Here is a 25,694-nt window from a genome sequence, read left to right as displayed (position 1 = left end):
ACTTGATTTCTGTCTGGGTTGGTTAGGCCTTTTTTTGCAAACCTATGTATGAAAATTCATGCAAACTCCAAACGCAGTCATGTTCTGTAGGTCGGGTGCACTTTCAGACAAGCCAGAACTCTAAAAGCCTCGTTCCCATCCCTCAGGTTATTGTGTCATTGAGAGGGCATTTTTGATTTAGGACCTCCGTTAGTGGGCCTGTCCCTAATAAAGCAGGCAACCTCTATTTGGCCACGGTCAGTGTATTGCTACTGTTTATATTCCGCAACAACAGATGGCAGCAAGCCTCTTTCTTTGCCTGAACTCGCATAAGAGGAAGAAAATGTAAACGCGTCTGTCAGCTACCAACGTGTTCAGCTAGCCACAGTAAACACTGGTGTAATGTTGCCATTCACTTCATCGGGTTGAGTCGTTCTACATTTTGAAAACACGCATTAACTTCATGCATGGAGCATTTCGAAGAAGATTTAGTGGAGGCGCTGAAGGAAATAGTGAGAGACGGGAATTGGCAATGTGTTGGAGAGGAGTCTGCGTTTCAATCGCCTTGCACGAAGTAAGTTCAGCGACAGCGTCCACATATATTCTTCCAAAAGTGGTAGTATTTTAAGCGAACAACCTTCTACTCTATTGCTGCTTTCATAGGTTGTTTTCTGAGGACGGCGAACATTTGGTATTGGTGCGCACCGAAGATGACAGATTCTGGGCAATGGATTCGGCTTGTCCCCATGAAGGTAAGCGGCCTCAAAACCTCAAGAGACCCACTCTGCCTATATGGTGAGCGCGATGTTCCCCCAGCCTAGAGCCTAGTCCCACAGCCCATTGGTCCTAAGATTTTTAAAATTCATTTTCAGGCCCATTGGTCCCATACATGGAGGTCCATCATTGGTTTCACAGCATATTTGCTGCCCCATGTTCTCCCATTTCTAAGAATTTATTCAAAGGCCTATGTTCCATGGCGGAGAGAAATGCACATTTTCTTAGTTTACTTGGAAATGTGGGAACATGGAGCTTTTGAAAATGGGGGCTATATCTGAATACTTTCTTAAACATATGGGAACATGGAGCAGCAGGAATAAGCTGGAACAGCCGTTCTGAGCAATAGTGTAATTGCTGTTTGCTGGTCTCACCCACCCACTGTCACATGGACTGTCATGTCTTTCACTCAATACTGCGCCATTCAGGTCCTGAATCACATGCCACTGAGTTGGGCATGGGCTGTAGTTTTAGGCTGAGGCATGTGTTATGTATTTGGGAGTGTGGGGGATTGGGAATAGGACGCGCAGAACAGATGATGGAAAGCCTGCAGTGAGTATTGGCACGGGGCAGGGCAAATTGTAATAAGTGGTGGTCGTGGGAGTCAGCAAAACAAATGCAGTACATTTTTTGTCCCTAAGTTCTGATCCATAGTGTGCAAAGTGAATCACCTTCATCATGACTGTCATCCCCCTCTCTGCCTCTCTGCCTCTCTTCCTCAAAGGTGGTCCATTGGAACTTGGCGATATCGAGGACCTCGGTGATGGTAGAATGGCACTGATCTGTCCTTGGCATCATTTTGACTTCTGCCTGAACACAGGAGAGTCTTCCACTGGACTCCAGGTTCGACCTCATCCAGACACTTCTGCCAGTCTTGACAGAATTTTTGTTAATGTCTGTAAATAAGCTCACTAGTGATTGTTGTCGATTATTACAGAACCAGGTGTACGACGTGAAGGTGGTACAAGGCCTGATATATGTCAACACACAGAACGAGTTGTCACAGACTCCTTTCCCTGAAACCAAAGCACCAGAAGTCGGTAAGTAGAACGTTGTGTAGGTGCTTACCCATGGTGCTTTGTCAAACATCTGAACATTTTAATGTGTTTATTTTTCTATATTTACGCGTTACCCAATATGTTAGGTTAGGGTTTTGACTGCACAAGGAAATGTTTCGAATTATTAAAACAAAGTAATGTGTAGTGGTTTACTCCCTGGATGTAAATTGCTTGATGAAGTTGCATGCTGTTGCATGTGAAATGACTCTGAGACTGCCTTGGGTTGACGTCCTTTCATTGTTTTTAGATAAATTGTACATAGAGGGTGGTGGTGAGCAAACACATGAGAACAGCCTGTGCTACTGGGCCACAAAGATCCTCTGTACTCCAGACCCAGAGGAGAAGGTAAGCTGGTCCCCACGTCACATGCAACTAGACATTATGTAGGTTCCTCAATGTGCACACTACATTACATGCATGCCTATGTGCCTACAATTAATGTCTACTATGGACATCTCTGTGTGAGTAGACATTGTAGGATGTAGTCCAAATGAGTTCAACAATTTATTGAACACATTCTTATTTCAAATCTGAGCACAGACACTTTTTTTTATACTTATTTTACACTTATTTATATTTTTCATATTCATAAACAATCATTATTACTAATTTGGGAACACATTTGGGAGCACAGGCACTTACAGGTAGTATGGTATTGCAGTTCTCCCTGTAAAAGTGTGCATAGTATACATGCTTGGAATTCTTTGCGCAAATTTGACAGTGTTGGATCTTTCCAGTTTGTGTTTGAGCGTGTGCACATCTCTTTTTTTTTATTAGTGCATGTTTTGTATTTTATTATAAGGAAGAGGGTGTTTTAAAGGTTTTTTTTATGTGGAAGTGTTACTGTATGTTAAAAAAGTTGCTTGAAAAGAGAAAAAAACTTTTCTTCACCAAGGCACTCCAAAAAGTATAGTTAAAAATGTCTTTATTATTATGACATGTCCATTAAGGACTTTTAAAATTGCCCACGCGTAGCGTAAAGACATTTTTACTATACTTTTTGGAGTGCCTTGGTTAAGAAAAGTTTTTTCTCTTTTCAAGCAACTTTTTTGACATTGAACCTTGAACCAAAGAGCACCCACATGAATACTTTTTCATCTTTCTAAAGGGACTGAGCACGCCTCTGACTTCCAAACATTGTTACTGTATGTTGTTTATTCTGTTGCCATGGAGGTGAGCTTGACCCTGGAGGTGCAGAGGAAGTGGAACAGTGGGGAAATCACTGAGGTGGGGGAGAGCACGCCCCCAGCCCAGCCAGGCAGGAAAGAGAACCTCACGGTGCTGGAGCCAGGCAAAATCAAGCGCGGCAAAGGAGGAACGCTGGTGAGCAAAGGTTCACTTAGCTGTCAGTGCCCATAATACATGTGTGTCGTGGCTCATGTTTTGTGTCAGACATACTGTATAAAGACAGGTGGAGTATGATAACAGTACACTGATTCTTGAGAAAGTGGCTAAAACAGGTTGTAATCTTTAAAAAAAACCCGAAGTGAATTACAAAATAATATGGTATACCCTCGTAGACAAAGGTCTTGGCTTTTCAGAAATGCACAAGGCCAATCCTCAAGAAATCAGGTTTTTCTCCGATCATACCTTGGTTTTTGTCAACACCGTCAGACACAATTAAAAGCAATAAAAAATTTATTGATTTGGTTGCATATGTATCTGGAGTTTTTAAGTGATTGTGTGTGTGTTTTTGGTTCACACGTACGCCTTTAAATGTTGAAAATTCACTTTCATTCTATTTTAGTACTGCTTCATGTGTTCTAATTTAAAATATGTGCTATCAGACAATGCTTACTTAATGCCTAAATAGATCAAACATTTTTTTGTAATTTCACAAATATTCGTGTAGACTTAAATTTGCTATTACTTTGATAATTTAACAACTCCAAAGGAAAATTTTGTAAGCACATTCATTTAAAATGTCCAAAACTCCTTCTTACGGTGGTGACTTAAGAACTGACGGTGGTGACAGTAATCTGAAGGTGGTGAAAGTGACCTAATTATTACCTACATTTATCAAAATAAATAGCCCTCTCAATTCAATGACATCTAGCATAAACACTTTATTTTTGTGTGTGCACAGTATGTTTGTGCATGTGTTTTTTCTTCATTTGTTAGATACTCTAGTTTAGGAAGTAGGCCTAGATTATTGAAAATGTGGCATAAACAGGTTTTAAGTTGTTCAAATCCAAAATATAGAGGTGTATTATCATAGATGAAGGTCTTGGCTGTGCAGTGAATGTATTGGCCAAGCTCCCCATGTTTTACAATTTTCATAAAATGGGCTCTTTCTTGGTTTTGTCACCAGCGTCAGACAGAATTAGAAGTTAAAAAATATGTTTACTGTATTTAAGTGAATTACTTTTACAATTCAACATAATTGTAGATACAGTGCTCTCCATAATTATTGGCACCCCTGGTTGAGATGTGTTAAAAGCCTTAAAATAAATTCAGTGTTTATTGCAGAAGAATACTGTCACACTGAAAATTGTAGGAAAATGTAGCCTTCAACTCAAATGAATGGTAAGAAAATAAAAAAATCCCTGACTAAAAAATAATTATTTTTCATTAAATCACCTGTTCCACAATTATTGGCACCCTTAACAATTCCCAGGAAATAAATATAATTGAAGCATTTCTGTCATTTCTACAGTAGTTTACAAAGTTTACCAGAGTATGTAGGAACATTTAATTAGTAATTCATCACTTCCTGTTTCCCTGGGGTATAAATATGACGTGACACCTTATCCACTCTTAAACATGGGAAAGACAAAGGAAGACAGCATACAAGTGAGGCAGATGTGCGTCGACCTTCACAGGTCAGGCAGAGGCTACAAGAAGATTGCCACTCAACTGCAGCTGCCCATATCCACTGTGAGAGGAATAATTAAGAAGTTCAAAACAACTGGAACAGTGGTAAACAAGCCTGGACGAGGACCCAAGTTTATTTTGCCACCACGCACAGTGAGGAGGATGGTAAGAGAAATCAAAAGATCTCCAAAGCTCACTGTTACAGAATTACAACAAATGGTAGCATCCTGGGGTCACAAAGTCTCCAAATCAACCATCAGGCGCTGTCTACACGCCAACAAGCTGTTTGGGAGGCATGCACGGAGAAAACCTTTCCTCACTCACAATCATAAACGCAAGCGTCTGGAGTTCGCCAAGCGGTATTGGGGCTTCAACTGGGACCGTGTGCTTTGGTCAGATGAGACCAAGATTGAGCTTTTTGGCAACAAACACTCTAAGTGGGTCTGGCGTACCACGAAAGATGCGCATGCTGAAAAGCACCTCATACCCACTGTGAAGTATGGGGGTGGGTCAGTGATGCTGTGGGGCTGTTTCGCTTCCAAAGGCCCTGGGAACCTTGTTAGGGTGCATGGCATCATGAATGCTTTGAAATACCAGGACATTTTAAATCAAAATCTGTTGCCCTCTGCCTGAAAGCTGAAGCTGGGTTGTCACTGGGTCTTTCAGCAAGACAATGACCCTAAACATATGGCCAAATCTACACAGAAATGGTTCACCAGACACAAAATCAAGCTCCTCCCATGGCCATCTCAGTCCCCTGACCTCAACCCCATTGAGAACCTGTGGGGTGAGCTGAAGAGGAGAGTACAGAGGAGAGGACCCAGGTCTCTGGATGATTTAGAGAGATTCTGCAAAGAGGAATGGCTGAAGATCCCTCTTTCTGTCTTTTCCCATCTTGTGAAACATTATAGGAGAAGATTAGGTGCTGTTTTGTTGGCAAAAGGGGTTGTACAAAATATTAACACCAGGGGTGCTAATAATTGTGACACACATTATTTGATGTCAAATAATTATTTCTTTATGTGGGATTTTTTCCCCACTGAATAAATGCACTTGTATTGAAGGTTGGATTTTTCTCTTTTTTTCCATTAAGGTCCCATATTATTTAGAAAAAAAATAAAATAATTGGAAGCTAAAAAACACATCTCAACCAGGGGTGCCAATAATTATGGAGGGCACTGTACTTATTGGGAGCATATTCTTAAAACTTGTCAAAAACATGTAAAATACATGCTTTTTTGTGAAGTACATCAGATGTCACCACCGTCAGGTTTTGTGACAAAAAACCCTCCAAATGCACCTCAGTGGAGGCTGGAGTATAAGTTTGGGTCACAATTATTACTAACATGTCTGGTAATGTTTCATTAACCAGCACAATTTAGTATAATATGGAACAAGATGATGAGCGGAACAAAATCTGACGGTGGTGACATCTGACGGTGTGAGACAAAAAAACACTCTTTTACATATTATGCATTTTTTGCTCACATTAGCCACTTCGTTTTCGCTCTGTTTCTTAGGGGCTTCATGCCGCTTCTGAAAAAGTATATATAATTAACATTAATGAAACATAATACTATTAAAATCCCAGACGGTGTTGACAGTTTATGGTTGGGACAGTACCAGTGTCCAAACAAATTAACAAATTGAGGAGAAATTAGTAAACTTACAGGAGCTTCAGTGATGGTGAAGTATTCAGTAGAGCTAAAGGTTTGAAAGGGGGTCCTAAGTAATGACAATGACCTTGTGCATACCCGATTTTATTGTCTTTTTAAAAAAATCTGACGGTGGTGACTAATATGCTGGACACACTTTGAGCAATCAGAAAATAGTAGTAAATATTGCTTTACACGCACTATGTGCATATCGGCAGAACCACTTCAATATGGACTTTCACATCATGGTGATATTATTCAATAATATCAGTGATTTTTACATTTTAAGTCAATTGAAATGATGATGTCTGTCCTTGGGACAGCTGTTTTTACAGGGTGTGGGCAGGTTTATAGCCATGAAAAGTAATAAAATTACACTTAAATATTTCAAACGACTGTACATTTGTGTAACAGACCCCTGGGTCTTTACCTGGATTCATTTTGTTCATTAAAATGTAGTTTATTTTCAACAGAATTGGCAGTTTATTGCTGAGACATGTTTTAGCCGCTTTCTCAAGAATCAGTGAGTACAATACATACTTGTATAAGTCAGCAGTGGGACATTAGTTAGTGTATTGTGCTCCATCAAGTTCCAATATTTGTTAACTTCAACTCGACACCTACAGTACTAAGTTTATGTGGAAGGAAATTGGAATATATTTTTTCTTCAATTTTTATTTTCCCTCCCTGACTATTACCTGTGTTATATGTGTCTTGAAATGTCCATGTGGGCATCTGTGTATTTTTGTATTTATGTAAGCTACTTGACACCTGAATTTCCCCCTGGGGATCAATAAAGTTACTCTACTACTACTCTACTCTACAGTATATGAGGTTTATATGGAGAAATGTCATGTTGACTTAACTTCTTTGTGTGTGTATGTGCGTGTGTGTGTGCGTGTGTGTGCGCGTGTGTGCGCGTGTGTGCGCCCACGTGCGTGTGTGTTGTAGGCCAGCCGTGTGGCCTTGCTCCACTCCTTAGCGAACATAGAGCAGTGGGCCATCGACCTGTCCTGGGATGTGATCGCACGCTTCTCCAACACCAGGCTGAGCACAGGGGAGCCGCTGCCAAGACAGTTCTTCAGTGACTTTGTCAAAGTGGCAGGGGATGAGGCCAAGGTAAAAAAAAAAAAATACATTTTTTTTTTTTTTGTCAATTCACATATTACTACTGCTAGTAGCCCAATCCCGCTTCAAATTACAAAAAAAAATTACTTACATTTTCCATTTTTTACCTCTATGGTCAGTTCATGTCACATATTACTACAGCTAGTAGTCCAATCCCACTTCAACAGTATTTGATGTGTTCCCCACAGCACTACAACCTACTGGAGAAGCGCATCACAGAACTGGGCAGCTACTTTGGAGCCCTTCCTGTCCATAATGGTAAGCAGCACTGCACTTTTTTCTTGTGTTCTCTCTCCCAGTGAAAAAAGAAAATATCTTGAAGTATGAAAATGATACAATATTCCTTTATGCGCAAAACCCTGTATGTATACTTGCATATATTTGTATAACTAACATGCTGTATGTGTTTGTCCTCCACAGGACTGTGGCAGTCCGCTTCAGACACTGCTCAAGACCTTCTGGCACGTCTAGCCATAGTCCACATGGTGCATGAAGCCAGGCAAGTGGCTTTTCCTCATCTTTCAAAATCCCCATCTTCCTTTCCCATTATCAAATAACTATGGGAATTATAGGAATGGAGACCCATTTGCAGTGATGTACCCGAACGCGTTCAATGAACGAAAGTTCATGAACGAGTTCATATTTTGAGCGAACGTGAACTGAACGGACAGTATTTTCTAGATGATGAACGAACTATGAACGCGTTCATCTGGAGCGTGAAGGTGAACGTTCAGTAGTTCTTCATTCCGTTCATTCCGTAGTTACCAGATTTCATTAATATTCCTGCAGAAACCGCTACTGAACACAATGTCAGAGAGTCTAATATTATGTCTTATCCATTCTCTCTGACAGCGTCAGACACCATTCTCTCCGACTGTCTTTAGTCTCGTGCAAAGAGGCGGGACCAAGCAAACAGCAGGCATCACTCTACTTAAAGTCAGAGCGGCCAGCAACCAGCCAGCAGTGTGCGAGTTTTCTGATTTCCGGTGACTTTTTAGATTAACGCCTCTAGCGACCGTCTTCTGGGCGTTCGGAATAAGTGTGGAGTGCTCTCGCTTCACTATTTAAGTAAAAATGCGCCGCGCGCAGCACCAACAGCAAGAGAAAGCTGCCTGCTGGCATGTTGCAGGATGGCAAATTTTGCGCATGAGACAGAGAACAACAGGGCAGGAAAACTTTAGTCCACGCACCCGATTTAAGTCCAGTCCATACAGTAGGCCTAACAGAAAAGAAGTGAAATCGCTCAGCACACACAGTGTCTAAACAACAAACACTCTAAAGGACTACTAGGCCTACTGATAAACCACTCTTAATGCAAAACTAAAATACAGTAGACTAATATCTAACAATCTCATTGTTAAAACTAATTTAGGCTTTAGGCCTACACTTTTTTCAACATGGGGGGTGAGCTGTGAACTGAACAATGAACTAGTAGAAAATTTACTTTCCCAACACTGCAGAAAACACAGTTAAGGACTATAGGCCTACTCTCTATTACTACTAATAATAAACCGCTGCTCTAATGTAAACTAAAATAGGCCTACCGTTATATCCAGCAATGTCATCGTTAACACTAATTAACCCATTAAATAATGGCTATCTGTGAAGCTTTTTCAATGAATTTTGATTAAAAAAAAAAAAAAAAATGGAGGGGGGGGGTGGGGGATGAACTGAAATGAACTAGTTCATTTATTTTGTGAACTATGAATGAACTAGTTCATTTTGAAAAAAATATGAACTATGAACGAACTAGTTCATTCTGAGAGCTGTGAACTTGAACTTGAACTAGTTCACGTACAAAATGAACTTTCCCAACACTGCCCATTTGGCCCTGGGCATCAACCTACTCAATTGATCATACTGCTTTCTTCTCCAAAGCAGAGTAGAAACTATTTGTTTTGTTCGTTGTTTCAGGGAAATGAACATTGGCAATGTTGTAAAGAATTGCTGGTGCAAATCACCTGAAATCAACCGCATGACCTCACAGTCCTCACACTTTAAAAAAAACACATGTGATTTGAGCTGGGGTGTCTCAACTCTGCTGTCTCCACAGAGGTCTGGATGTGCACCCTCAGACGCTGTCCCGCTTCGCTGCCCAGGGCGACGCCAAGTCTGTGGAGGCTCTGGATGTCATCTATGCAGATGAGATCACCCATGTGGCAGCCGGCCTGCGCTGGTTCACCTACGTCTGCGGAGAGGAGGACCGGGTGAGACAATCACATTCATGGACAGGTTTGATTGGTCGAGCTACCCAGCGTTCAGTCAGGTGAGCTGATTGGTGCCTTGTTCTTCCTCCTCCTCCTTCTTAGGATTGCGTGCCCACGTTTCACAAGCTGGTCAAGATGCACTTTAAAGGCTACCTGAAGCCCCCATTCAACACAGAGGGGAGGACAACAGCTGGGATGACAGAAGAGGTATGGTCTTTCATTTCTCATCCTTCAGGCTCTGGCTTGTTCTCTATACTGTATGCGTTCCTTCTTGCATTCTTATCAGCTTGTTTCCTGTCACAGCTTTTTCAGACGATCACTCAAATCAGTTAATTCCTCAGATATCAGACAACTAAATTGGAAGTTTTGAAGCGCAGTAACCCACAGTAACTGAATCCATCTTCATACTGGCAGTGGCACAACAGCAATGTGTGGAACATTGGGATCCATAGAATATAATGGAGGATTTTGTTATATTTTAGATATAGATCATGTGTTTTCATTTAGTGTTTCACAAAGTACACAGGTAATAAATATTTACTATGCACCGTTCGTTATCTTTTGTTCCCAGTGGTATGTTCCTCTTGTGAAGCCCTCCAGCTGACCGAAGGGGAAAGCCACAGTCTGGCTCCACACATCATCACCCTGCTACTAAGAAGGTCGAAGGCCAGACAGGATCCTAAAGGATTTTATAAACATGCTGCTGAGACCTGAATATCATTATTACGTTTGTAGTTTATTATTCCTGGTGGAAAAGAAAATGGAGGAAGACAGAAGAAGTTGAGAAGAGAGGCCTGGAGGTTTCCTTTCTTAAAATGAAGACATATGCATGAACTTGACATATGCCAGTCTTTTTCATTTCTATGTAATGTGCATTTATGTACATTGTTTTAAATATTTTGGAATTTTATCATTAAACTCTTAATACAGTTATATGAATAATGAGACGCTCTGTGTTTATATCTGTGACAATTCTTCTTTGCTTCGTACAGATTGAGAATGAATGTAGCAATTTTCCAAGGAATCTCCATGAAAAATACATGTATTTGTCTTATTATACAGCAAATGTTCCAAGAGCATGAGGGCCAACTTCCTTCATAAATGTGTAGTGTGGTGGTATGGGCATTATTCCTGTTTTGGTAAACCTATGCTTTGGTAAACATTTAATCTCATCCATCCACACTCTCACTTTTTTCTGACTGCACTCTCCACCTGCTGGCTGCTACAATGTGCTTACCAAAACAGCCCATGAAATAATACTTTGCCATTGTCTGTGTACTTGCAGACCAGTAAGCCAATTTAACTCTCATGTTTGATCAATTATCTGCATATTTCTGTTCACACATTCTAACCGCGAACACCTTCATACCTCCATCTGTCTTTTTGGTACATTTTTTCAATATTTTTTAAATCTGTCTTAGTCAAAGAGATGAATGTATGTACATAAATGACGGAAGGTGTGAAGCACTCTATATGTATCCATAACAGTCTCTCATATAATAGGTAGGCTACAAATGGGCCTTACCTGCCCAGGTTTTTCAGTCATGCTACACAAAGCAGGATTCTCACATCTTGCCAGCAGTGGGTGCTGTTTTATCTGCCAATTATGCTGGTGGTTTTGAAGGTGGTGCAAGACTGAGGTGGCTGGGAGATGCATCGCAGTATTCATTTTGTCAAAATGGCCAGAGCATTTTGATGGCTATGAGCATGGTTACAGTTGTAGTCATGAATAATAACATCTCCTGCCCCAGCTCGTGATTTTAAACATTTCTGGAATGGCGAATACCGTAGTGAGCATTTTTCCCCCATTTCATGTACATACCACACACAACTTCCAAGGTGTTTGGGGCTGGACCTGGCTAGAAAAAAACCCCACAACCAACCCTTCTTTGCAACTGCACTTGTTCTGTATATTTCCTGTGCACTTTGTATTTGCTAGTGATGTTGGCTATGATTATGTCCTCTTTTGAAAGTCGCTTTGGTTATAAAGCGTCTGCCAAATGCAATGTAATGTAACAATGTAATGTAAAAGGAGCAGTCATGGTGTAGTCAAGAAAACATTCAATCAAAATCAGTGGCTACTACTAGATAAAATGGCTTACCTCCCTTTCTGACACATAAACGTGCAAGGAAGAGGAAGGAATATTCCTTATGTAGCCATCATCCTATTCACTTTTTGATCCCTTTGGTATTACCTCTCTTGTCAGAGCCAGTGTTGCCATGTAACAATCTTGGCTGTTACCTCCCCTAGCCTGCAAGAGATTCAATATTTCCTAAAGATTCGTAAGATTCAACATTTCCTCGCACTGTGTGTGCATGAGAGGTAAAAACCACAATGCAAGGTGTGTCATGGCCTTTAGTGTGTCATGGAATACTTGATCCTTAACTTTTTTATATATATATAATTAGATGTTCTAGTATATGAGTTTGTCATTATGTTTGACTGGACTTGTGAAGAAGGGCCTATTTTGTTGTAGTCTAGTAAAATAGACAATTGGAGGATCGTAGGTAGAAATTGTCATTGGAGCCCAAGTGGCTCCAATAGTTTTGTGTAACTTGCAATCAAGTGGATCACATCACTTGTAATTTTGCACATTTAATTACAGATCTTGAGATTTTATTATGGCTGTACAAATGTGTCATTTATGGTTTGACGACTGTGCACAGCATCAGTTTGCTAAAGCAGATAACAGCTCAACATTTTTTCTTTCGCTCAACTTATTTATGATTTATTCAACTTTTTTTTTGATAAACATACAACTTCACAGAAAAATGTTCAAGAAGAAACAATTTATAACTGAACACATCTTGTCTGCTCTTATGTTTTTTGACCAGGTATGAGCTGCTGTTGTGTGGGGTTTGTGGAGAACCTTTCTGTTAGGGGGGAATGGATTTCCATATGGAGCATCGCCAAGATTAGCCTGACTATCATCGTCTTTCAAATCTCGATTCTACAGTAGAAGCAACGCCACCAAAGGTGTTGCATTCTTAGGAGGGCATAGGCTAGCTAAGATGGCACAGAGATGCCAACAGTCTGGTTCAGAGACTACAATCATTCCGTAGTTTCCTTCCAACATAGTGGACTTCATTGAGTAACTGAGCAGGACTCTCAAGACAGTGCTGGAGAACGGTTACATGGCGCTATTCAGACATGCCGCTATTCAGACATTGATGTCTATTGTCTGAATACCGGCACGTTTCCCACCGAAATCTGCCATTTCTGTGGTTTGTGCTACGTTGCTCAGGTTTTTTCAGTTTAGGGAGAGTGCATGCAGTTACCCTGACCCTAACCCTACGGCATGTTGGGTGTCTGAATACCGGTATGTCTGAGTAGCGCTTGTCCCCCCTGGAGAACTGGCCCCTGTGGTCAGAGTCTTTGAGTCTGAATGGGTTTGAAGAGTGTCTGATGCATGGTGACTATAAATCAGCTCTTGATTCACATTCGTTGCGTGAAATGTAGATAGTGCAAATGAAAACTGGGGGTTTTTCATCCTGAGGATTGCACAGCGTCAAGAGAAAAGCCCCTGACAACCGTACCAACTGTGTTTTCTGTGTACCGTGTTCCTGAGATTTACTCCAGTTGTTTCACCCGAGCTGCGACCCTACACTGAATGCTGAATGCTGAATGCTTGATTTCTCAGTCTTTAGGCTCCTTTTGAGGCTGCTGTGTTGGTCGGACATTTCGAGTTAAGTTTTGCTGTGGTCAGGTTGTGTTTGCCGTGCAACATGAGGCTGTGTCATTTGTTTTCACTTCTGCTTTTTTATCTTGTTTTTTTGTGTGTTTTTTTTCTTTTAACATCATATCGTGCGCATTGTCACACAATTAAAGACTCTTTCTTTTACAAAGTTTTGTTTATATTATGCTTAGTTTGAAACTTACTTACAATACAAAACCACACGATGCAAATAGAGAAATAGACATTGTGTTCTTCCATGTGGAAATGAAGTCCCTGACCATTTTCCTTGTATTCCTTGCTACATAAGGCACACATTTAATGCATAAAAGTGGACATTTCAGCAATTTGAGAGGATTATCTTTCACACACCACGCTCTTCCGTCTTGTTGGTGCGTCTCTGAAGTAATCTAGTAGTAGGGAATGGATCGCACTCAATTTTTCTTCTTTCTTGTGGTTTTATTTTATTTTAACTTTGCAGGGACTGACATGACAGACGTTTCGGCTGCACAGAGCCTTCTTCAGTGACACTGAAGAAGGCTCTGTGCAGCCGAAACGTCTGTCATGTCAGTCCCTGCAAAGTTAAAATAAAATAAAACCACAAGAAAGAAGAAAAATTGAGTGCGATCCATTCCCTACTACTAGCAATTTGAGAGGAGAAAAAGAACCATCACGGTTTCAGCTTTTCTGCATGAATTAGTATGATGTAATTTGAATGTCTGTTGAGCGATCGCATGTGGCACCACCCATGTGCTTGTCACTCTGCTGGAGACCAGATCGTGTTTCGTGATGAGGTTGCTGCTGATGTGGTCTAAGGAAGAATATAACTTGCCTTTAGCAAACATGGTCCACGTATTGAGCTTAAACATTTACAGACCTAAACATAGGTTTTATGTAGCATATACAGTATTTGACATCACATGAAACACAATGCTCGTTTTGAAGATGATGTAAAGCATAAAGTAGTTCATATGAAGCTTTAGTTTGAAACTCATTCCTAACTCCTATATTGGGGAGTATTTTAGACCAGAAAAAAACATAAAAAAGAAATTATATTAAGAAAAACATACAGTATTTTTGCAACGTCCATTTCAAGGATCTCTGACACCACAGAGAAAAGTCTGTTTGGAAGATGGTTGCAGTCACATCTCACTGTATAATAGCTAAGTGTGTCCATACTCAGGCAGTAGGCAGTATGTCATGATGACTCTTCTACAATGTCAGCCGAACAGTTGAAATTGCAACGTCAGACTGAAATTTCCCTGAAGCAAAATATAATCTATTGCAAAAGCAAGGGAAGCTTGCAAGGGTGACATCAGGGTAATTTCAGATGCCCATCCAATTTTCTGCATTTGCATGATTGTGGTTCAGTAGGGTATACTTGTAACTGAACAGTCCCCCTCTCATAGACTCTTTCGGTCTCTCGACAGTGTCTTTGTCAATGGTGTCTTCTAGCTTCATCCAAAGGTTTGCTCCTTTTGGCCATCTTCCCTTACATCCCGTACAGCTTGGGGCGCTCCATGTGCCCTTTGCCGAGCACCTCACCGCTGAACTGGTACGTCAGCTTCTTCTTGATCTTCTTGACCTCGCCGGTCTTGCCGTAGTTGCGCAGCGCGCGGGCCATCTTCTGGTAGGTCATCTTCTTGCGGTTGCCCTTCTGCACGCCCCAGCGGTGCGCTAGCGCCTCCTTGTGCTTGGAGGAGAACTGGAAGGAGCCCTTGTCCCGGTCCACCCACCAGATGCTCTCCTTCATCTCCCCGTTACGCAGCAGGTCCAGCAGGAACTGGTAGAGCCGGATTTTCTTCTTGTTGCCTGAGTAACGCAACACAATGAAACACAGAAGTATTAGGGGGGCCATGGAACTAAAACACCTGCAGTCAGGGCCGTAACTAGACATTTTCAAATATCGGGGTCAAATAGTGCATGCTGTACTGCATACTGTACATTTAGAATGCTTCAAACACTTCAGTCAAACTCTTCAGTTTGTTTTCATTAATCACTGCCTTGAGGATAAATGGGAGTGGTGTATACAGACTGAATTTATCATTGTTGATCATATATCGATTTTCATCATAGTAAATTTTACATTCCTGAAAAAAATACAGAGGACATGACCTCTGTGTCCTTGATGGTAGTTACGGCCATGCCTATAGTATTAACCAAGCTATGTGTACACTAACAATAGAGGCTGCTGCCCATGAGGACCCTGGTTCGAGTCCAGCTTGGGTCATATCCCAACCCTATCTCTACTGTCCTAAAAGGCCAAGAATAAAAACATTAAGATAAACAACTATTGGGAAGGATTTGATCGCACGTAACTATATTCACATTTGATAGACTACCTTGGCCTTTGTGGGTTGGCTTTTGTGCGCGCGTGTGCATGTTTATTTTACTCTCCACCAGTATCTTGTTTGTGTACATTCTACTTATACAGGTCCTGGCCATATAATTAGAATATCATGAAAAAGCTGATTTATTTCCATAATTCCATCAATAATGTTTAACTTTCATGGCTTGTAGATGCATTGCCCACATTTTGAACTATTCCAATCATTCATTTGTTTATTTTTACATATTTTGGCCTTCCACCTCCAAAAAAGACACAAATTGAGGAATTCACATTATTAGAATATTGTAATAATATCACCATTTTCTAATGAAAAAAAGAAAGAAATTTGGGTCACATCAAATCAGTTGAAATTTGGTAATTTCTACATAACATGTCAATGTTCAATACTTGGTTAGGACTGTCTTTGTCTTAATCACTGCCATGATGCGTTTGACATTGAAGTCAATGGCATTGCATGGGCGTTATGGAAGCCCAGATATCCTTGATGCTTTGCTGTCAGTTGTTTTTGTTTGTTTGATCTTGTGACCCACACTTCACTCTTCAATATACCCCGTAGATTTCCATGCCATGTTTTCGTGCTAACTCAAGAGTTTAATTCTAACTCACCAGAAATGAAACCCCATTGAAAATGAATGGCAAAATATGTAAAAATAAACAAATGATTGATTGGAATAGTCCAAAATGTGGGCAATTCATCTACGAGCCATGAAAGTTAAACATTATTGATGGAGTTATGGAAATAACTTTTTCATTGTATTCTAATTATATGGCCAGAACCTGTGTATCGTATCTCCACTCTTCTACTCCATTCGGTTCTCCTCCACTAATGTATGTGTGTTTTTGCTTGTGTAGGTGAGCGTATGTGTCTCACCTGGCTCTCCTCCAGTGGTGGAGCTGATGTGTTCCCTTAGGCCCTCTTCGTCAGACACCTCCAGCGGCGGGCTGCGGTCTCCTGGGTCATCGTCGTCAGAGCTGCGTTGGACTGGAGACGGCTGGGCGTAGCACAGCGACGTGCGGAAGTAGGGCATCTGAGAAGGCAAACCGCATAACGGGGTCAGTTTCTAGTTTCTTCGATATCTGGTCATTTACACAGTCAAACCTTTGAAGAGGACGATATTGTATTATGGGTCTATTGTAGTAAGTACCATGTAAGTGAGTAGTAGTAAACTGGGCAAACCCTGTGAATGGCAGAGCATATATTTGCCTGCTGAGTTGGTCTTGCGCCGCACCAAGGGAGCACCCCCGGTCATTGGGGAGGGTGATGTTATAATCTTGGGTAGGTCTGATACACTTTTATTTACAAGTGCAGTGGACTCGAGGACTTTTAATATACTATTCCCCTCTCCAAGACAAATACGTAAACACACGTTTCAAATTGTAGGCTTAATGTGTATCTAGCTACATGTACACTCGACCATACAGTATGTTCAAGGAGGTGTGCTTTTGGTTTCCTATACGTGGTGCTGCAATCATGGCCTGTTGATATCACTCACACACAAAGTATATTTGGCTCCAGACACCACAACCGAGACCGATAACCAAAAAATGAAAAAGGGGAACTCTATAGGCAGGCATGAATAAAACCATGGCTGAATCGCACCCCAATTCTGTTGAAATTACAGAGAGCTCTCTCCTGGCCGCAGATTCTGGGGCACAGCGCCACAGTCATGACTTTATTTAACTCAAAAAACGGCTGGAGAGCAAAGATATCCTCCTTTGTCTTGAACCACAGGGCTATTTGAAAATGCAGAACAGAAAGAAAGACAAAGAAAGCCCTTTATCAGCAAGTAGGAGAAGATTTAAAAGGTTACTGTGACCAAATACTTTGCTTACAAATTAACTACTGAACGATCAGCTTATATGGCACGTTTAAGCCATGTTTGAAATGTACTTCAAGTACCAGTAGAATAGGCCCAAGTATGAGGGGCAGGTTGTTTGATGGGTATATATTACTTAAATGACTAAGTCATGACCATAGTGCTATGCAGGCTATCAATTTTGGTCTGCATTCTTTCAAAGGAAGATTAAAAAAATAATGTGCCTGTGCGTAAACCGAAAAGCCATCATTTGAAGTATACTCAGTCATTCATGTCAGTCATGGAGGGGTCTTGCATTCCCAAAATTCAGGTAAATGTCAGAGCTAGGCAGCTTGGTCAAGTGTTTAGGGGCGTTTGGAAAGTGCCCTAAAATTGAATTAGGGAAAAGAAATCAAGGAAAATGCTCTATTAGCCATGGCAAAAAGGCTTTTACCTGAACTCAATAGCAAACAAAATATGCAACCATATTTCTGACAACACAATCTTGTTTGATTTAGCGAGTAACTTGAAGGCTAACAAGTTAACACTTTTTTAACACAAGTTAACACTTTTAAGTATTTGGAAGGGTGCAAGCCTTTTATTTGTCTTTATTAGATAGGACAGTGAAGTCTGTGACAGGAAGCGTGATGGAAGAGAGAGACAGGGAAGGGTCAGCAAAGGACCTGAGCTGGAATCGAACCCGGGTCGGCTGTGCAGTAGACGAGTGCTCTACCATTAGCGCCTTAAGTATATAAAAGTATACTATGTCTTTCATATTAAATATACTGAATAGTAATGGTGGGGTGGCGTCCGCGCCAATGTCTTATCCTGTGCGTATCGGTCGGTGCGTAATTCCAAGAGTAATTCCAAGAGCAGTATAAAGTTTCAGCTTTGTTTAATACAGTTTTTGATTTTGCTTTCAGCTCCAGTGTGCGACTCCTTTCTTCCTTTTCATATTAAATATACTGCAAGTAAGCTTCAAGTATACTGAAAACGTTAAAAAAAATCCCCATTTTCACATGTATGTATGAAAATAATGATTTCAGTTCCTGTGACACAGGAAATGTCTTCCTGTCTCTATAACTGCACACACGACACTGTGGTCAAGCTGCCCTCACACATGTGTTATGTTGGCCTCAAACATAGATGAAGGCTAGGCCATGTAGAATGGTAAGCAAGCATTTTGCTCTAAGCGGGGTGTTACCAAAAGCCAACTGACTAAGCAAGGGTATACCGACACCATGGCTTTGGGACCAACACCCTGGGGCCACATGGGGTGGCAGTTTTAACAGAAGAAAAATAATGATATCTACCCTGTGCATGTCTTTGGCCTGTGTGAGCTACGTAGATGTACGTTGGGCTTTGCCCTTCTGCAGACAAACATGGTAGCAAGATACTGCACTGTTGCCAGACCAGAGAATTAAGAGGCGGGCAGGGAAATTTAAAGGTAATGTGCGCTAAGCAGAACCGCACAGCTAGACAAGCCTGAAATACATAGACTTGAATGTTCCTGTGAGTGCAGGGACATAACATACACACATGCAAACGCAGACACACAGACACAGACACACACACGCACACACACATTGACCACCTGACAGTGTGGTGGCATCCGCATGACCACGGAACAGCTCTCTACAAATACATACGCTCTAGTGGCCTTTATTTTTAAGCCCCTGTTCACGGGTACATATTGCAAATGGAGACTTGTGTGCTGCCATCTGCCGCTTGAGGACATGGGTTAGAGCTAGCTGCCTACCATGGGTGGACAGTGATATTCTTGGAGTTGTAGAAACGGTATGGCATGATTAAAATTGCTTTGTGTGTGTGTGTCTGTGTGTGTGTGTGTGTGTGTGTGTGCGTGCGTGTGCAAGGAGGAGGTTCTATCACGTATGGCAGTTAGTGAGTCGGCAGGCTGGTGCCATGGTAACAGCTCAATCCTTAGGCAGGAAAAGGCTTTGTTGAGCAACAACCTCTCCAGACACACACACACACACACACACACACACACACACACACACACACACACACACACACACACACACACACACACACACACACACACACACACACACACACACACACACACACACACACACACACACACACACACACGCAGGCAGGCAGGGTTCTCACACGCGCACACACTCTCTCACACAAGCACACATACTCACACGTATACACACACTGGTACACACACTACATAAAACCTCTCATACAAAGTGCATTCCCATACAGGCCTTTCTGTCTTCACCACGATATACATGCACTGGACGCCGATGCCTTCTAAACATACACCATTAGATTGCCGAGGCTAAGTGCATACACTGCAGTTTAAAGTGCCGTTTGTAGCCCATCGAAAACAGCACGATTTTGTTGCAGCTTACCGCAGGGCAGAGAGCTAGGTGGTGCTGCAGTGCGCAGTCGGTGGGTCATCCTACACCAATTGAATCAATATCCACACATTTGAGTCTCAAAATATTCTGAAAATATTATCAGACGTTCCTTACACACCCATGAGAAAGGATCGCAATGTATGTTTAAGTGAAGTTGCATTCTTTTCAACTTACAAATAGTTTTATAGGTAGAGGGGGTATCTGTTTTGTTCAGCAGACCTTTAATATCTGGAAAATCATTTTGAATCCCTTGTGGGAATATACACATATTTTGAAGATTTGTTCAATCAATTGGCGTGGAATGAGCCATGTATTAACCTATTTAAACCAAAATTCCACCGATGGGCGCTGGCCTTAGAGTACAGTTTAAATGCCATAGAATAAAGTTTAGAGGCCATAAATGGCTAAATGGCTTTATTGTAGCTTATTGGAGGTCAGAGGGGCAGGTGGCACTCTACTGGTCCCTTAAAAAGCTTTATTGACACTTAATTTACAATGATTAATAATAACTAATTATAAACAAAAAATGTGCAACTGTAAGAACCAATATACGGCTGCACAGCGGAGATCTCCTTCTGGATGATGTGTGCTTGCCTGCCACACACTTTGATATCCAATGGTTACATCTCTTTGTTCTTTCTTGGACAAATTTCCAGGATGGCTGTGGTTCTGTTGTCTGCTATGTTACTATAGCATGATCAGACTCGTTAAGAATTTTTTTTACATGTTTTATTTATGATCAGTTAATTATTCAGAAAGTAGAGCTTTTTAAGGGATGGTTATTCTACCGAATTGCCGAACATACTGTGACTTGAAGCTTACCTGTGGCGAGAGGGCCAGGTGGTGTGGGTGTCCGACCAGGCTGGGGTCCAGTGAATGACTGGGCTCGGGTTCGAAGCGCGGGTGCAGAGTGGGGATGTGCACGGGTTGGACGCTCTGAAGCTCTGTGAAGTGGGTGTCTGGGATGTTCTCAAATTCGCCATGGACGCCATGGTGCGGGTTGTAGTCCCAGACATGGTCCAAACGTTCTGAAAAAGAGAGAGATAGAAAGAGATGGAGATAGAAAGAGACAGAGAGAGGAGGAAGAAGAAAGTTAAGTTTTCACATTGCATACTTTCACATTCACCTTTTTACTCACCCGCAGCTACTCTACACAACTCTATCAGTTGGTCAGTCTGTCCAACGCTATGTCGGTTTGTTGATTGGCCAGTCGAAAACTTGTTTGCCATTTGAAGGATTTTCAACATGATCCAGGTTTTTGGTCTTTCTTATACCGCTGTGATATCAGCCAAACCCTGAGTGAGAAGCTAGGAGTAGGCCCACCTGTGATGGACACAGCCCAGTCCTGTAACCCAAACAGGCCACTATCCAGTCTGCAAGCCTCCAGCGCTTCACGTTCAGCCTCCAGAGCCATACTGTGCAGAGTCACCTCGCCCTTGCTCTGGTTCTGCGCATTTTCCTATGTCCCTGCTACAGCGGGTTGTGGTGGCTATGATGACTTAGAAACCCAGAGATAAATATGTTCTTGTTTCCTGTGATGCTTTTGAAATGTGGCAAAACGTGTGGATTTCCTGTTCAGCGTGTTAATGATGCCACTGTGTGTATAGGACCTCATTAGCCGTATGACCAGTCTGGTATCTTCACACCATTTAGTTTGTTGAAATTAAGGGGTACTTAAATGCATACGCAAGTTTTTTTCACTGAGCAACAATACAGTACAGTAGTGTATGTATTTCATATCAATTATTGCCAAGAGCTTCTCTGTAATGTTACCATAAAGCGATGGCGATAATAACTGTAGATTGAAACGAAGCAAAAGTGTGGGGCGCAGTGTGCAGAGATGAACTGTCTTTGTTTGATTAATTTATGTTTTTTTTCATCCAGCACCTGGTGACTTGTTGGATTGGCATGCACACCCTCACTATACGTTTTGATAACAAGTGGAATTAGAGATAGCAACCTGAGATGCATAAGTGCATGTGTCATAGGATTGTACACTACTTTTAATAGGTTGTTTCTATTTCCTATATCAGTCTACAAACTAAACTTTTAGAACAATTAAGCCATTAAGAACAAAGTTATTGAAAAGTCAATTTGGGGACCAATGCACAAACTGTGTGTGAGAGAAATGTTGAGAGAATTCGCTTTGTGCTGTGACAAGGGACAGGAAATTTGACACGGGTGACTGCTGTTGCAAAACCTCCCATGATGGCCTCACAGCCTCTCCTCGTCTCCTCTGAGATCACACCACATGACCACCAACACCAACACCGGCAGGGCCATACATGAGAATGTGTCATAACGGTCAAAACCTGGACCCAAATACCAGGAAATTTTATGTAAAATGTGTTCATGTTGTAGGTGGATTTTCTAAACCTACGCTACAGGAATATGGTCAGCAGGGCTTTTCATGAGAATGATATGTGACGGAATAAGAAGAAAAAACAAGAATAATATGTGTAGCTGTGTAAATTGGTATGGCCTTAACCATTCCCTTCTGGAAGTTCACACATTGCCGCAAACGTCAGATATGGCTTTCAAAACAAAGCTGTGTTTGTGTCTTTGCTGTCTTTCTGCCTGTCTTTCTCTGTGAACTGTATTTCTGTCTCTATGTCTGTCTGTCTGTCTGTCTGTTTGTCACTCACACCGCCCACCCCCACTCCTTACCAACGTGTTTTGTGTGTTCAGAAAAAAAATGATACACACAGTTCACCACCTGTGTTGTCTAAAATGTTGTCTAAAACAGTTGTTCGCATTTTATTCCACATGGATATAAACACTATAGTGACAGTCACTTTTCTTTTTTCTTTTCTCTTCAATTTTTTTTTTTTACAATTTGCATTAGCTGCCCATGTTTTCAGATTCCTTCATGTGATGTCAAGGTCTTATTGCCATATATTCTTTTCTATACTCACTCTCCTCCTGAAAGCCTGTCAGAAACTGCAACTGCTGTACGTGAAGAGTAGCAGTTACACACGGCCAAAATATGCCATTTGCGTCAGGGAAATGCATCATCTCCCTCTCAGGGGGGTGTCATACACACATATTGCGTCATGATCTATGGGCGGAATTATTAGTTATTGTTAATATAGATTAAACTATTAGATTTGTATCAGTTGTAGGAATGTAGCCATAACTTGTATGTGTTGTGCAATACATACAAAACTGACACACACGTATAAATTCCATGGTTTGTCATGGAAAGACTGACCAGAATATACATTTCCATCATGCTACTACAACAATACATGGGAAGATGGCATTCGACTTTCACGTTTTCAATAAAAATGTGTTGGTATGAAACTTAAAGACAATAGTAGCCTAACCTAACTATTCAGGATTCTTTATGTACAGACAAGCAGACAATGACCCTGGTGGAGGCTGGAGACTCTAAATCTTCACTTTTAGGGACTTGATTTACCCGAAATGTGTTAGGATGACAGCTTGCACACAATACCTCAGGAGGCACAAACATTTCGATGTGAGTTTCCAGTATATAACAGTAATACAGTAATGTTGGAGGGGAGATACGGTATAAAGCAATATGGCCTGCATGGAGCAGCAAGTCAGCATCTCCAGCTCAAGACCCCTGGGGACAGTAGGCCGTTCTACGCCTCGTAGTCTTGGGGCTTGTGTCAAAGGGGCATCTGTTTCCTGCTCTCCGTCGAACCATTCGCTCGGTTCCACCCGCCCGCCCCCTCAAACGAACACCCGCCACGCTCACGCACTCTCGAGGCCTACTGTAACCGTACACCTGCCTCCCTTGCTGCTAAATTCTCTAGCGCATCAACTGTAAGCAGCACACGCCGGAAAAAAATCTGATCTAAATTCCAGACTAAATGTTTGTGGTGTTAGAGAATGGTATGACCTACGTGCTTCTCTGTTTTGAACATGAGTGTGAAGAAGTTGAATAGTCAGCCGGCTACTCGAACGAAAAGGAATTCCTCCTGTCGGTGACATTAATCACAGTAATTGTCAAGGGGATAAGCAGAAGTGGTCACCTCAACAACACTGGCTCGCCGGCGACAGCAAGCAGTTGTGTTCCTCTTAAAAAGATGAAAGCTTACTCCTTTATAAATGGGAAGCAGAAATGACATGCATGCTCACCTCCCTGGCCGTCATCTATGTTGATGTAGTTGTAGTATTCTATAGGAGGCCTGTAGATGTCCGACTCATAGATCATTTCCTCCGCCGCTTGCTGGAAAAAAAGATTAACAAAATACAATTCAAAGAAGAATGAATGTTAATTTCAGCAAACAAAGAAGAACCAACACAATTTTATTTATGTACACACTTTTTTATTTTTAAAGGGACATTTTCTCAGCTATTATAATTAGACTATATTGATAGAGCTAAATAACAACAAATTTAACTTAAATTCACAGCACAAGTATTGTTCTAAATGTATAAAATTAGTTATCAGTGTATTTACATAATTTTATGCATTTCCTGAACTGATTTTTTACATTCTTTTATATAGTAGTGCATGAGATAATTTATCATAATTGAATCAACATCAGATCAAGATCAAGATTTTTTCTTGAAAATGGCATTACATTTAATTATGCATTTTAATTCAGTAATACAACACATATTTTTTGAGAACCTCCAGACATAAACAAAATAATTTCTACACAGACGTTTCATAGAAAACACCATGCAAATGATAAGCATAGCTGTAAACAAATAATAACATTTAAGTTAAAGAGGCAATTATAACATTTTCGTTTCCACAAAAGGCCTCCACTGTGTTATGTTAAAGCCAACCATTTTAAAAGGTGTTTACAACTAATGTCCACTGCACAACTGCTTCATAGTTTCAGTTTAGTTTTAGTACCATCCGAATATGTCTGACGTCGTCACTTACAGAAACACAATATTGTAGCTTTTACAGTTGTCTGAGATGAGTACGCTCAGGTACAGCAGGAAATAAATACAGAGACATAAGGCGTGTTGTACTTACGTGCGAGGTAAGATACCCCTCCATCCTGTAGGAATGCAACATGGAGGCAACTGTCCCCGCTTTACAAGCCCTGAGCGCTCGGTTGGCGATTCTGTCTCACAGGCTTTCAAAACTTTGTGACATTGCACAACTTTACTAAATTTCCTCTCTTCTATTGAAACCAAAGACGTCTCTCTCTCTCTTTCTCTCTCTCTCTGTCTCTCTCTCCCTCTCTCCCCAACGGCCACCCCAGTCCTGGTGTAGGGCCACAATCTTACCGTTTAGGACCCTAATGAAAAAAAGAGAAAACGCGAGAAAAAAAAGAGTGACACAACCTGTGTCCCTGTGAAAGCCCTGTGGCTGTGGCGATAACCCTAAGGTGCTCAGACCTTATTGTCTTTTTCTCGTGTGTGCCTCTGTGTGTGTGCGTGTGTGTGTGTGTGTGTGTGTGGAAGAGAGAATGAAGAGTTTCCCTGTTTTGGATGGAGTGACAAGTGGAGAGCAGATATAGTGCGTCAGCAGCCAATCACCATCTTGGCTTCTTAAGACTGACTTATCTTCAGTGTTTTACCTATGCTGACCCAAAGAATGAGTGGTTGTAAAGTGCATTTATATTAATAATGACTTAGATTTTTCAATGCTTTTGTTGTAGTGTCACCTTGGATAGGACAAACTGAACTCAACTGATCAGGTAAGAGAGGTTTAAAAAAAATATATATATAATATTGGTTTCTTTTGACCGAATTGTTTGTATACTCACAGGGTGTATTTCTGAGGCCTAAAGTTAGTGCCAGACATTAGATTGAAATGAGACTTAGCCTTCTCCTAAGGCTTGACTTGTTATGTATAAGCTTACAGTATATGTTGTCAAATGTGTGTGTGAAGGTGCCACTCTTGGTCCCTGATTAACGTATCAGATTC

The 25,694-nt window shown here is 41.3% G+C and overlaps 2 protein-coding genes across 4 annotated transcripts; one reads left to right on the top strand and one right to left on the bottom strand.

Moving 5' to 3' along the window:
- The first annotated feature begins 154 nt into the window (after positions 1-154).
- Positions 155-10,562, top strand: si:ch73-314g15.3 (uncharacterized protein LOC368688 homolog). Its single transcript, XM_063189104.1, has 12 exons — positions 155-553; positions 643-731; positions 1,478-1,596; positions 1,691-1,793; positions 2,059-2,156; positions 2,985-3,134; positions 7,232-7,399; positions 7,597-7,666; positions 7,829-7,907; positions 9,462-9,615; positions 9,718-9,822; positions 10,187-10,562. The coding sequence occupies exons 1-12, from the start codon at positions 447-449 to the stop codon at positions 10,217-10,219; spliced, it is 1,275 nt and encodes a 424-aa protein (XP_063045174.1). The 5' UTR covers positions 155-446; the 3' UTR covers positions 10,220-10,562.
- Positions 10,563-13,918: 3,356 nt separating this feature from the next.
- On the bottom strand, positions 13,919-25,238 carry spi1b (Spi-1 proto-oncogene b). 3 transcript variants are annotated; one of them, XM_063189123.1, is made up of 5 exons: positions 24,795-25,238; positions 23,939-24,029; positions 20,654-20,859; positions 16,511-16,667; positions 13,919-15,101 (listed from the first exon to the last, which is right to left on the bottom strand). In XM_063189123.1, exons 1-5 carry the CDS (start codon positions 24,834-24,836, stop codon positions 14,782-14,784), a joined length of 816 nt encoding a protein of 271 aa, XP_063045193.1. In that variant the 5' UTR covers positions 24,837-25,238; the 3' UTR covers positions 13,919-14,781. The 3 variants fall into 3 exon arrangements, with proteins under 3 accessions (XP_063045193.1, XP_063045195.1, XP_063045194.1); XM_063189125.1 differs by lacking the exons at positions 23,939-24,029; positions 24,795-25,238 and adding an exon at positions 23,704-23,932; XM_063189124.1 differs by lacking the exons at positions 23,939-24,029; positions 24,795-25,238 and adding an exon at positions 21,155-23,656.
- Between the last annotated feature and the right edge of the window lie 456 nt (positions 25,239-25,694).

The sequence above is a fragment of the Engraulis encrasicolus genome, chromosome 22, assembly GCF_034702125.1.
Source record: "Engraulis encrasicolus isolate BLACKSEA-1 chromosome 22, IST_EnEncr_1.0, whole genome shotgun sequence".
Lineage (NCBI taxonomy): Eukaryota > Metazoa > Chordata > Actinopteri > Clupeiformes > Engraulidae > Engraulis > Engraulis encrasicolus.
This window is presented reverse-complemented; position numbering and strand designations above follow the sequence as displayed.